General features: G+C 28.1%; 1 protein-coding gene across 6 annotated transcripts in view; it reads left to right on the top strand.

Moving 5' to 3' along the window:
• Positions 1-14,550, top strand: part of LOC145202512 (DNA-directed RNA polymerase I subunit RPA1-like) — a 33,883-nt gene that overhangs the window by 8,142 nt on the left and 11,191 nt on the right. For all 6 annotated transcript variants that reach the window (XR_016450819.1, XM_090082229.1, XM_090082227.1 and 3 more), the window contains 14 exons: positions 233-380; positions 1,240-1,323; positions 1,603-1,741; positions 7,908-8,022; positions 10,142-10,250; positions 10,519-10,605; positions 11,423-11,491; positions 12,332-12,424; positions 12,830-13,032; positions 13,298-13,414; positions 13,505-13,662; positions 13,819-13,943; positions 14,027-14,242; positions 14,445-14,522. Coding sequence is in view for 5 of the 6 variants with exons in the window: in XM_090082229.1 (XP_089938355.1) it covers positions 233-380; positions 1,240-1,323; positions 1,603-1,741; positions 7,908-8,022; positions 10,142-10,250; positions 10,519-10,605; positions 11,423-11,491; positions 12,332-12,424; positions 12,830-13,032; positions 13,298-13,414; positions 13,505-13,662; positions 13,819-13,943; positions 14,027-14,242; positions 14,445-14,522 (1,741 nt within the window). In the remaining variant the exon portion in view is untranslated. The remainder of the gene's footprint in view (positions 1-232; positions 381-1,239; positions 1,324-1,602; positions 1,742-7,907; positions 8,023-10,141; positions 10,251-10,518; positions 10,606-11,422; positions 11,492-12,331; positions 12,425-12,829; positions 13,033-13,297; positions 13,415-13,504; positions 13,663-13,818; positions 13,944-14,026; positions 14,243-14,444; positions 14,523-14,550) is intronic.

Below are 14,550 nucleotides of genomic sequence, written 5' to 3'. Positions count from 1 at the left end.
TGAGAAATTAATGCTATTTTGGTTAAAATGGTGGATAGTTTTAACTAAAAATTCTTCTTTTATTATTTTATTTTACCTATATTTTTCCACACCATTAGAGGTTTTTACCAATCAAATATTTATTTTCATAAATGGAATTGATTATACATAAAATAAAAATTGATGTGGGGAAATATTAAACCTGGCAGTCACTGTGGTTCACAGTGTCTATATGTATTTTACATTTGTTCAGGGCAACCATGGTTGAATATGAGGATGGACATAAAACTATGCTGACAAATGATGAAAATGAGCGAAGAGCTGTTGCAAAACAGCTTTTAAGTTCATCTCTTGAAAACAGTATAAAAATTGGGTATAATAAAAATTATCAAGAAAAAAAGGTAAAATGCAGGTTTTTTAGTTATTGTTGTGGTAAAATACAGGTTTTTGAATTGTTTGAGTTACTGGTTGTTAAACACAAAAATCTGTTTCTTTAATAATTGTTTAAAGTTAGTTAGGATTCAGCAAAAAGATTTTTTTCTTCTCACAACTCTTATGTTAAAATGTTTATCTAAATATTTCAATTTTATGATTAAATAAAAAATAGTTTTTAGACATCAAAACATAACTGTTGAAATCTACTACTTAAAAATTTCAATTTATTAATCAAATAAAAAAGATTTTTTAGACATGAAATAAATATGGAAGCTCTCTTATTGAAATCTAGAATGCCTGTATAGTTGAGGAAAGCAAATTAAAAGACAAAAAACTTTGTTTGTAGTTTTTTTATAATAAGAATATAAATATAAAGTTACTTATTTTCACAGTTTTGTTTTTCTAATGCTTTTATAAAGTGCTTTCAGCACCTTCCTTATTTCTATTTATTAGCTGTTAATTGTTAAAAATTATTTCAAAAATTGTTTGTTTTTTTTTAATAAGATCTTAGAGTATGTGGCTTATTAATACAGGTTTTCAAGCTTTGAATTAAAATGAGTTTGATAGAGAGGGGGTAAGTTGATGCAGCAATAAGGAAAAGAGGAGGGTAAATCACTACAGCAATAAGAAAAAGAAAAGGGAAATGAAGGGTTCCAAGTTTTAAAAAATTTATTTGTTTGCAAGGGTTCCCAGTACAAAAAATCATTTGTTTTCAAATTTGGATTCATTTTGTTTTTCTGTATACGGAATTTTATGTGATTGAATTTTCAGGATATCTTGCTTCACTTATTTTTATTATATTACTTTGTGTATTTTTATTCTCAGGTGCATCGACATTTAATTAATGGTGATGTTTTGCTGCTAAATCGACAACCAACCCTTCATAGACCAAGTATCATGGCTCATAAAGTGAATTTTTTTTAAAACTTCTGTAGTCATTAAAGAATGTGCCTTAACTTAATACTTATTTGTGTATTTTAAAAAATTTTAAAAAAAGTGAAAAATAAGTTTTAAGAAAAATAATGAGTTTATAAATTTGGTATGATGATTTTATGCAAATCAAATGGTTTTTCAGGTTTTCTATTGAATTTATGTATTAAATTGTAGGTACCTTAAACTTGCTGGTATTTATTTATTTGGTATATAAATTTTTAATATAAATTTTTCTAATACTTCTTTTTTTTACAGGCAAAGGTTCTTCCTGGTGAGCGAACACTTCGGATGCATTATGCAAACTGTAAATCTTATAATGCTGACTTTGATGGTGATGAGATGAATGCCCATTTTCCACAAAATGAACTTGGAAGGTCAGAGGCATACAATTTAGGTAATATCTAGGTATAATCTAGTATAATTATTAATTTTTGAAAATAAAAGTTCTTAACTAAAGCCTGTAAATCTTTTGTTTCATCAGTTTTGGCACTCCTTAAGTTTCCTGACATTTTTAACATGATCCACTTTAACTGTAAACAAACTGCTATTTTTAACATATATCAATGTATAGTTTACTAAAATGATAAAAGCTTGATACATTAGCTTTTGGCAGATTAAAAACATTTTCAAGATCAAAAACTACAACTATTACACCGTTAATTATCTGTCACTCCTTTGTTCTTTCCTCAAATCCTTACAATTTTCTTTGGATGTGCAATTCTTGCTGATACTTTCTTTCCTCTGATAGTTGTTCAAGGATTTTATACTCTTTGTATTCATCACATCTATCTTTCTTAGGTTTAAAAAATGATTAAAAAAGTTAAACTCCTCATTGAAGACTTTTCTGTAAATGTTTTCTTTTACAGAATTTTCATCTGTAACCTTGTACAGATCATACATTTTTGTTAAAGTTAAACTACCATTTAAATATTGCTTATTGCTTTTGGCACAACAGTAATGTGATTCGACAACAGGAAACGATTTAATGTAATTTCTAACCATTTCTAGTTTTTCTTTTGATGTATGTTTTTTGACATTTCAACCTTTGAGTGGTGATCTTGGCACAGAAGTTGTTGGATTTTGAATTTTTTCATGAAAGTAATATATACGTTGTTGACTGATGCTCAGTGTGGCACAAAAAAATTCTTTACAAACTTGCACACGTGTATTGCTGTGTTCTAAAAAATACTTGTACACATGTGATTTTCTGCTCTTTTCTTTGTATGTTCGCTTCCGAAACAGTTCACCCCTAATGATGTACTTACTATAAAAATGTAGCTTTTTCTCATCCAACAATTTATAAAGTTGTGTAATTATTTGATTTCTTTCTTCATTGGAAAAATAATCACTGCATTTATGACTGCATTTCAGTTTACAGCCTCTTTTAACTTTTTTTGCAGGTTGTAGTTGTCCTTTAATATCAACACTCTCTTCTCCCCTCTCTCTTTTTGTTTTCCTTATATTTTTAGTTAATGTTCCTTTACTTTCTGTTGTTGAAATCAAAGATTTAGATTTATTTAAACTATCTTCATTCTTCTCTGTAGATGTACTATTACTTTGTTCCACATGTTCAATGTTGTAAATATCCTCTGTCATACTCATGGTTTCAGTTTCATTTATAATATCATTATTTTCAATTACTAAAGATTTATCCAATATAAGTGTTTACTAACTGACAATAACTTTTTATCAGACAACTTGTCATGCAATCTCACCGGATGCAGTGATTGGCTTAGCTGGATATTAAACTGAGCAGAACTAACAATGATTTGGAAGTTAAACCACAATTACACACGCATTAAAATAGCGTTTTGGTTTGTTCAATATCGGGATATTGAACAAAATGTAATAAGTTGATGTTTCCTTTTTTGGATTTTGAACAAAGAGATCTGAATATTTTGATAAGAAATGCAGATTCTGTATATTTTATAGTAGATATTAAACAAGCTTATCTTAAAATGAAATTCTGTAACAGTAACTCATTTTCAGTAAAAAGTGGATATTGAACAAACCAATTCTAGGGTGACAATATGATGGATGATCATGCAAAATGTACTTTGATTTATTGATTTTAGATTTTAGTTAAATAGCTTTTATGAGCAGGTGCTTGATCTTCACTAACCCTGGTCTAAGCTTACAAATTTTTTCATCCAGTTATTAAAATTGATTATTTTACTTTTCTTAAGATAATTGATCAACAAAATTCATTTGTTTTCACAAAAAACTGTTTTAACCTTACCTGCTGATGGAACAGTATTTGGCTTCTTTATGCACTTCCACTGGCTTCAAAGTTTTGACTGTTGTCCAAGTTTCATCAAAAGTTATTGATCATTTGCCTCTATTATGCTAGTCTCAGTTTTTTTATCCTTTTCCTTACTTTAAAGATAATTGCTTTAGTCTCTATCTTTCTATCCTCTTCTCCAGCTAATGGTTTGTATACACTACCCTTATAGCCTCTGTATGGCCTGTGTTGCACATTTAAGAAAGATCTATCTTCAGCAATATTAATCAGTTGCATCGCATCTGGATGTGTAACATCAAACAGTTCAACCAATTAAGGCAGTTTCATTAATGTGTCTCTGTTCTTCAATTAATGTTCTTCTTCAGTTTTTGGCATCAGGGTGATTCCATGTCAAAACATCCAGGGCATGCAACCCTAAGTCTCAAATTTTGCTGATTTTTAAATCACTTAAAGATTTTAGTAAATTATGAACACCCTGAAAATTTTATCATGCAATTTCAATCGGTTCCTAAGATATAGCTATTTAAAGTTTGCCTCCAACCAACAAAAATCTGCCATTTTTAAAAATGGTTTTGGTCCTAGTTTCTGTTATATGTGTGTTGGAAAGCTGAAAATTTGTACCTTTACATATTTTGGGCCCACGAATCCAATGAAACAACTTAAAATATTTAATAAGGAACATAACACCTAAAATTTAAATGTTTACCACAATTTTACTGGGGCGAGTCCAACCACAAAAATGCCGATGTAGCTCGATTTTTTTTTTTTTAAATTTTTTTTTAGAATTTGTCCTGAATAGTTAAGTTATAGTTATTACAAAGAATTGGAGAGTGGTCTTTACTAAAACAGAAATAAAAACATGATCAAATCTACTTAAATTTAGTGCTTAAAAACAGGTATTTTGATAAATTAAACAAGAAAAAAAGGTGTAATTGTTGTTTCTCACATTAACTAACTTCACATTCATATATTGCTAAATGCTAAACTCGCTATTTGAAGGAGCTAAAAAATAATTTAGGTTACAATGAATGTATTATACAGCCAGGTTTTGCAGTGAACTATCAATTTGTTATACAGGATGAAATACAAAGTTATCATTGGAATAAACAATAATGTACACTACATCCTGTTGTTATACATTTAAAGGAAATTTCTAAAACAAATATTCAGCATAAGTCGTTCTGTTTTTTAAGTGATGACAATGATTATGATACATGCTTTGTGTATGATATTCAAAAGAAAGTTGTAGAGTACATTAAAGAACATTTAGTTGGTATCAATAAAATTTATTATTTTTCTGATGGATGTTCTGCTCATTATAAAAACTATAAAAACTTTATAAATCTATGCCACCATAGGGAAGATTTCAAGATTACAGCTGAATGGGTGTTTTTTGCAACCAACCATGGAAAATCCACTTGTGATGGCATAGGTGGTACCGTTAAAAGAATAACAGCAAAAGCAAGTTTGAAAACCAAATATTGACAGTTGATGATATGCTTGAGTTTTGCATCACCAATATAAACACAATCATTTTTTATAAAATTACCAAAGAAGCAGTTAATTCAAGGCAACAGCAACTAAAGGAGCAATTTAAAACAGGAAAAACTGTTCCAGTTACCAGAAGTTATCATCATTACATACCCATTTTAAAATTTGAAATTAGTTTTAAAAGAAAAAGCGAACATAAATGTGTTGACAGATTTATATTGTCAAAAGCCAGTAATGTCTGATGTTGCAATTGTACTAAATCTAAATGATTTTGTTGCATGCAAGTACGATTCTTTTTGGTGGATAGTAATGGTTACAGAGATAGATATTACTACAAATGATATTCAAATTAAGTTTATGCACCCTCACAGTCCTTCTCAAAACTTCATTTGGCCACAGATGGATGATATCTGTTGGTACCATTGTCAAGTTTAATTGCAGTAATCAAAGTCCCAACAACAAAATCAGGGCAAACATATTCAACAACAAAATCAGGGCAAACATCAGGGCAACACATTAATGTGAATGATTATAACGCTATAACTAATAAATTTTAATTTTTTTGAGTTTCTAATTTTTAAATTTTATATATTACTTTTGTTTCTTGAACTTCTTTCCAATTGCTCTATTTGTTTTGGAGCCTTTTTTTAAGTTTATTTGTATTAGTTTGATAAATATGAAACCAATGTTTTGTCAGTAATAAATTTAAGTATATTTGAAGGTGTTTTTATTTCTGTTTTAAGTTTGCAATCTGATTTTTTCTTATAACTTCCAACCAAACTATTTAATACAATCTCTGAAAAAAACACTTAAACTTGCGATATACATCTGCATTTATAAAATCTCCCCCTTTGAAACAGTTTATTTTAGGATTAGATTCTATAAAATTACAGAAACAGCTAGTCAACAACAACTAAAAGTACAGTTTGATGTTGCCAAAACAGTTTCAGTTACAAAACTGTCAAATTACACCCCTTTTTTCTTGTTTAATTTATCAAAATACCTGTTTTTAAGCACTAAATTTAAGTAGATTTGATCATGTTTTTATTTCTGTTTTAGTAAAGACCACTCTCCAATTCTTTGTAATAACTATAACTTAACTATTCAGGACAAATTCTAAAAAAAAATTTAAAAAAAAAAAAATCGAGCTACATCGGCATTTTTGTGGTTGGACTCGCCCCAGTAAAATTGTGGTAAACATTTAAATTTTAGGTGTTATGTTCCTTATTAAATATTTTAAGTTGTTTCATTGGATTCGTGGGCCCAAAATATGTAAAGGTACAAATTTTCAGCTTTCCAACACACATATAACAGAAACTAGGACCAAAACCATTTTTAAAAATGGCAGATTTTTGTTGGTTGGAGGCAAACTTTAAATAGCTATATCTTAGGAACCGATTGAAATTGCATGATAAAATTTTCAGGGTGTTCATAATTTACTAAAATCTTTAAGTGGTTTAAAAATCAGCAAAATCTGAGACTTAGGGTTGCATTTTCAAAAAAAATTGGATGTTTTCACATGGAATCACCCATCAGTAAAATGTATTCCACCTTCTCTTTCAATATTTTTTGGGTAACCAGCCATCAAAAAATCTCAAAAACAGCATACCATGAGCTTTAATTGATTTACCAAGAATTTTATGCTGATGATAGAAGATGCAGAGGTGTGTGTTTCTACCATACTGCATGTTTGCAAATGGCTGATGTAATGCAACAACAATTGTTAAAGTTCTTTTAAGTCAATAATGTTGCTAAATATAAAAGCAGTGTTTAAATAACATAAAAGTCTTTTTGTAATATTAGTGTTTAAATAATCTTATCATGGTACTAGAGATAATGGAATTTGGAGTGCATAAATAGAACACATAACTGCAAGTTTCATTTCAAAGTATAGATTATAGAATATAATATTGGTATTACTGCTTCATAATTGAAGAACTTTCTTACACATAGGTAATATATGAATATAAAATAAAAATAAAAACACTAAACAACTAAAAATAAGCAGAATATAAATGCAGATTGCTAAATAATAAATTACACTACTATGTACTACTATGAAGTCAGAAGAACTTTTGACATTATTGAGTAGAATTTGCAGTAACACTTCAAAAGTTATCACAAAAATATAAGAAATTTCAACGTCTTTTTGTTTTTCTATTTCCTCTTTTTCTTTTTTTAAAAACTTTTAACAATTCTTTTAAATCAAAACAGCAAACAATAAACAAACAGAATTTGTTCTATGTTTGATAATATCCAGCGACATGTTTTTTTCAAATCACCATTGTCTCTATATTACCATTACATAGTCTTAATTAAATATAGTATATATAGTTTTGCTTAAATCTATAAAAATCTGCTTAAATCTATAAAAAAGTAGAAGAAAAATACTACTTTGTTTTTCATTGTAAAATATGAAAAATTTGTTGACATTTTATTGAAGTGTGAAGCCTTAGCATTGTTTTTTAAGTAAACATAGAGCAATTATTCTTTGCAAAATACAGTGTTTTTAGTGTTTCAAAATGGTATTATATATTCCATTAACATTAATTTATTCATATTTTTGTTAAACTCACAAGAATGAACAAAATGTTGATAGATGCAGACTTCAAAACTTAGTTAATTTAGAGTTAAATTTTTGGTTTGCTGATCGAAATGGCTGTAAATAGGTTTACATTTGTAATTTTAGCAATTCAATATAAACAAAAGAGGAGGTGTTCAATGAGAATTTTTATCCCTTTTAATGCTAAAGAAGTTTAGAGCTATGTTAAAAATTGACTAATTAGAGAAAAAAAATTTTCCAAACTTTTTAAGTTTCCTATTTTAGTGAGCACCCATTACAACTACCTAAGTCCGAAGGATGGTAAACCATTAGCTGGCTTAATTCAAGATCATATTGTATCAGGTGTTTGGATGACATCTAGAGATAAGTTTTTCACAAGGTATTCTGTCTTATGTAAATCAACATAGCTCTGTTTTCTTGACTATTTTAGAGTGAGTGTGTGAGAGAAATTAGTAATTGTTACTTATTTCATAATGTCAAATTAATTTTGTTTTACTATGTAATAATATTTCACTAAGTAAAGCAATAACAACTTTTTATAAATTTAAGTTATTTTCAGATGCAACAGGCAATCTAAATGACTGCCACCATTGCATCAGTAGCCATGTTAAAGAATTTTTTAAAAATATAGTAAAGCTTTTCCAGACCTAATGTTCATTTATTTGATTGCTTAACTTTTAAACATCAAAACACAAAATATTTGAGTGCTTGGCATCAAATGTTTGTTCCATGTTTTAATCGATATCAAATGCATACTTTAAATCAATGGTTTTCTTGTTAAATATTTGATGAAGTGACTTCTTATGAAATTCTGCTAATACTAACCATTCAATATTGTATATTCTAGTTCAGACTTGGGGAATGCTTTTGAAAAGTATTTTAAATACAAAATACTTTTCCAAAATGCTTTTAAAATGCATTTTGAAAAATGTATTTTAAATACAAATACAAAATACTTTGAAATGTATTTCAAAATAATTTCAAAATAATTTTGCTGAAACAGTGGTTTATGTCCTTCAATAAGTGTACAATCCCTGCTATGAAAAAAAATTATTAATTAAGTATACCATATGTACAGTACTACAAGAAATTTTGTGTTGTACTTGATGAAGACTCTTTTCATGTTTGGGTACCTTTAAAGAGACTCCAGCAATGTGCTCTAATACTCCAAGTATTAGAATACTTCAATTGAAGTTTGATTGTTTGATTCTGAAGAGTAAACTGGTTTTTCATCTGATCACTCATAATAGTCATCTTTTTGGGGGATCTCAATGTTGTATGTGTTCTTGTTATTGAAGCTGTTTAAGTCATTTGTAGTTTGTAAAAGTACTAGCTTCAACTTCATGCTTGTCTTGGAAAATAGGCTTTGGCTTGAACATTGGATTTGAGACTGTGGCAAGGAGTGTATTTTTGACCTAAGATTCACCTTGCTCCAAAATGAGTTTGAATCTCTTTTGTAATTCTTTACCAGTGGGTCATTGTACTTGAACCTTTTTTCTTCCATGCACTTAACCAAAGTTTTAGTCACAGTACAGTGTTGGCCATCCCATAGAAACAGTTTGTTTTGCTTTAAAGCTTGTCTATCTCAACTGCAATAGGTCCTCAGTCTCGGTCCTTTCTGGGTGATTCAGCTTCCTACAAAGCTTTTTCTGTGTGTCAAGATCAAACTCAAGCAAACATTTCAGACTGTCGTACACGGAATTCCAGTGAGTGATGTAAGGGGTGACCAGACTTATTTTACAAATGTTTTAGATGTTTTCAGCTGACTTGGGGCATGGATGCTTTCGTTTTAAATGTTAGAGAATGTTTGAAGTCACATTTCATGAGCCACTCAGAGTTGATTTACCACACAGACAGAGAGTGCATCTTGCATTTACTTTGCCATCCAAGTCTTCATTTATCACTTCAAACAGTTTTTCATCAAACAAAATGAGTTTTTTGCCATGTTTTGTTGAATTTTGAATTTTTTTTCAAAGCAGACACACAACAAAATAAAAGTAAACAATAAATATAGAAAAACAGATTAACAGGCTTTTAGCACCAAAAAGTATTGCATATTTTAGGCTATGCTAGTATCTTTTGGTAAATATGAGACTTAATATAGTAATACAAAATAGTTCATGGTAAACATGAGCTGCAGTGTAATGAATAGCCTAGCAGTCTAGAGTACTACAAAGAACTAGCCGATACTGATTGGGTAAAAAAAAAAAAATTTTTGACACAAATAGTTCATATAAGTGCTAAAAAAAATTTTTTTTAGCTGAAAGGAGAAATGTATTTTGTATTTTAAATGTTCAAAATACAAATACTTCTCAAAAAAAGTATTTCAAATAAATTACAAAATACTTTCCAAAAAATACTTTAAATATAAATACAAAATACAGTATTTTGTATTTAAAATGCATTTTTATATTTTAAAATACAATTACTTCCTCATATTCTTTGCTATTCTGCTTTTATAAAATTTGAGAATGTAAATACTCTTTTTTTTTTTTTAGAGAGGAGTATCAGCAGTTAATTTATAATGCATTAATTGACAGTCCTAGCAAAGTTAAAACTCTTCCTCCATGTATTAGAAAACCAGTTCCATTATGGTCAGGAAAGCAGGTGATATGTTTTAGAATATAGAACCACTATTCACACAAAAATATTACATGACTGTTAATATTTAAATGTAGTATAGTTTGTAAAAAGATTTTCTCACATTTTATGACTATATATATAAATATACATTGAGTTATTTATGCAATTTTGTTCTTTGAAGTTATGGATATTATGCACATGCATGTTTGTATAAGTCATGTGTTGTGTATGTTATATTTGTATATTTTGTATTGCTTTTATTACTGTTATTAGTTCTATGATTTCCTCTCAGATATTTTCTTCAGTGTTGCTAAACATCATTCCTGATGGATGCATCCCGTTGAATATGATAGGAAACAAAGCTAAATTGACAGACTCTGTAAGTAACTATTGTTACTGTTATAACTACAACTAACTGATGGACACTGTAACTTTTTTTGTTAAGGGAGAAATTTATTCTACGACAAAATAAATTATTTATTGGATTTTTTTAAAGTGATTTTTAAGTTTAAATTTTTTCTTAAAAATGTTTTTAACTGTATTTGTTAGTTATATTTATATTTTTAAATGTTTTCCTGGTGAAGAATGTAAAGATACATTCTTTCTAATTTTTACATCATTTTCTCATGAAAAAAAGATCTGTCAGGGAGTTTTCAGCAAACCTTTAATGAAACCTTAATTTTGATTTTGACTTAATTAACCTATTTTAACTTAAGGCTTATTGTCCCATTTGGGTGAATCCCTCATCAAGACTGTACATATGGCTTGATGCACATAATTTTTATGCACTTTTGTTGTTGCCTTTTGTGTTTTTATGTGCATACTTTCTTGTTAATTATGCTTGTTTGTTACTTAATATTTTTGGTTATAAAAGCAATAGTATAGTAATATACTTTTTATGAAATATCTTTGGATTGCGGTATATACCGGTGTATAAGTTGAGACTTAGTTGTTTAGTATAGATCAAAAAGGTTTCTTAAGAACATAAGAAGATATTAATCTTGAAAAATACAATTTTTTCCCTTATTTTTAAAAAAATATTGAAATAATCTTTCCAGATAAAAATAGGAATTTGGCATGTAAAACAGGTAAACTTCTACACCAGTAAAAAGTACAAATTGTGGAATTGGGAATTTTATTTTATGTAACATGAATTAATTTTCTTTATATAGTTTAATTTTTCTTTTTCTTTTTAGAACTGGGGAAAAGATAATAATAAGCTCCTTGGATGTTCTGTAAAGGATCCGTTTCTCATAGAGGGTCAAGTTAGTATCTTCAGTCAATGTATTTTCAATCATTAATAATCAATGATATAACTATTGCTTAAAGTATAATAATTTGAATGAGACAAACAAACACCACAGCATTTACTATGTTACTTTAAAGTCACAAAATTGTGAAACTATCAATTATAAAGTATCATTTTTACTAAGTATCCTTAGTACTATTTTTATGGAGATAATAGATAATATTACAGTAATAATATTACAGTGGGTTGCACAAATATAGAGTCACTAGTTTTTTTATGCAAAATTATTTTTGAAACCAACAAATTAATACGATTAAAAGTGTATTACATGTGTTAATTAATTGATTCTCTATCGAATGGTATATAATTGGAACTCATTAGGTTAACCAGTCTTGAGTAATTATAAATTCAATTAGAACATACCTGTATTTATAATGTAGCAAAAATATAGAGTTAAAATTTAACAACTTAAGTTGAAATATCTTAACTAAATGTTATTCAAATGATATAAAATTTGGTAGTTGATTTCTTTTGAAATATATAATGTTTGCTCAAAATTGCTCTAAGTATTTGTACATAAGCTTTTACTGTTTCTAATGAATTAATTTTATTCCTTGACCTACAGTGTAATATTTACTGCATCTTAAGTTAATATCGAAAAATATATAAGGATTGATAAAATGTATTGTATGTATATAATACAAAGCTTTTACAATATATTTAGATATGATAAACATTTCTACATTCTTCTTTAAAAGACTAATTCTACTAAACCTACCGATTGTTTACTTCCAACTCTAATTTCGTGTAAAAAGTAAGTATTAATAGTTTTTAGTTTTATGTTTTTCATTTGCAGGTTGTTATTCGTGGGGGAGAATTGATGACAGGAATTCTTGACAAAACTCAGTATGGTTCTACTCAATTTGGACTGGTACATTGTGTTTATGAGGTCAGAGGTTATTTAACTAGTATTTTGTGATTTTATGATAAAGTTAAATTTTGACAATAAAGTTGTGAAATGAAAATAAGATAATATTCTGTAGGACACATCAAAATTCATGTACATTTAGGCATCATGAAAATACCCGTACAATCACTACTCTGCCTATTATTGAAGCATAATTTCTTCATTTTATTGTTTACAATCACTTTTTGTTATGTTAAAGTTTGCATTCATATATTTTTGACAATAGTTCTGTTTTAATAGCATTTATCAGATATTAACCACAGTCCAGTAAATGCTGTTGGACTTCATTATTCATAATTTTGTGTTGTAGCTTTATAAAAAAAAACTTATAATAAACACATATTAATTTATTAAATAATAAAAGTTGAACTTTCTATTTCTTTATAGCTATATGGTGGAAAAATATCTGGATTACTGTTGTCTGTATTAGCAAGGTTGTTTACCGCATATCTTCAGCATACTGGGTTTTCTTTGGGTGTTGAAGATATTCTTGTTGTTCATAAATCTGAAGCGAAGCGAAGAGAAATAATAGAGGAAGGAAAGAAATGTGGCAATGAAAGTGCTATGGAGGCATTAAATGTAGAGAAAAGGTTTTCTGGAAATATTCCATTAACTTTGTGTTATCATTTCATGAATTACTTGTTATTAGATTAGCTATGCAATATTTAATTATCTTTTAAGTTTCCTTTCAATTAGCTTGAATTTGTATATTTTATAACTTTAATTAGACCTTATGGTTAGTTTCAAAAATGATGGTATGACAACAGGTAGTACCTCATACCCACATTGACTAAATTTAAAATAAGACCATAAGAACTACTTAAAAAGCTAATATAATTTTGTTTATTATTACAGAGAGCAATTGGGAGAGTGTCTGCAAAAAGCTCATTATACTAATAAGGGAGCTGAACTTGCACAACTTGATTTGTCAATGAAAGGAAGAACTGACAAAATTACCAATAAAATCAACAAGTAAAACACATGATAGGCTTGAGCTTTGCATTTTACCATTAGCATTAAATCCTTAAAAGTTGTAACTTTAAAGGTTATAATTTGTTTTAGTGAATGTATAAATGGTTTGTTAAAGAAGTTCCCAGAAAATGCTCTTCAACTTATGGTGCAATCTGGGGCTAAAGGTTCTGCTGTAAATTGTACGCAAATATCTTGTCTTCTTGGGCAAATTGAATTGGAAGGTAGAAGGCCACCTCTTGCAATCTCAGGTACAATATATCACAAGAAAAAATTATATTTAAGTATTTGTTTCATTCTTTTTTAAAATTTTTGTTTTGCTTTTTAAGTTTATAAAAAAATTTCAATATTTATTTTAACTATATACACTTTTTATATAAAATAACTGGCAACATTTTTTATTTTAGGTAGGTCATTGCCATCTTTTCTACCCTATGATACAAGTCCTCGTGCTGGAGGTTTTGTTGATGGACGTTTTTTAACTGGTATTCGACCGCAAGAATATTTCTTCCATTGTATGGCAGGGAGAGAGGTGAATAAATGATAGAATATATTTTTGAATATAAAATCTGCTCTCATTGAAATCAATAAGATTAGTTTCTGTAATATGTGTAGGGTTTGGTTGATACAGCAGTAAAAACAAGCCGCAGTGGATATTTGCAACGTTGTCTTATCAAACATTTGGAAGCTCTGTATGTTCAGTATGATATGACTGTTCGTGATGGAGATGGATCTGTCATACAATTTCTCTATGGAGATGATGGAATTGATGTGTTACAGAATCAGTTCTTAAAAAAAGAACAGTATAAGACTATCATTCAAAATTATAAGGTTTTTTTTATTTGGTTAAAACTTTGAAATTGATTTTATAAAATTTCTGTTAATGTCACAATTTAAAATTTTTAAAGAATTTATTTGCATTAATGGAACTTTGAACCTTTTTCCTAAACTTTTAGTTTCCCATTAGGCTCAACCATTTTAAAGTTATCTAATATATAAATTTATATTGTTTCTGGTGATGTAAAATTTTTAGGCTTACGAGAGGTTATTGAAACCATCAGAAATGAAAAAACATGTTAATTTAACTAAAGCTCTAAAAATGCAAAAAAAAGTAAGTATCAGTTTTAATCTTGAAATAA

Source organism: Hydra viridissima, unplaced genomic scaffold (assembly GCF_058129835.1).
Source record: "Hydra viridissima isolate aposymbiotic clone 2 unplaced genomic scaffold, HvirCarnegie_v1 scaffold_3, whole genome shotgun sequence".
NCBI classification, from domain to species: domain Eukaryota; kingdom Metazoa; phylum Cnidaria; class Hydrozoa; order Anthoathecata; family Hydridae; genus Hydra; species Hydra viridissima.
This window is presented reverse-complemented; position numbering and strand designations above follow the sequence as displayed.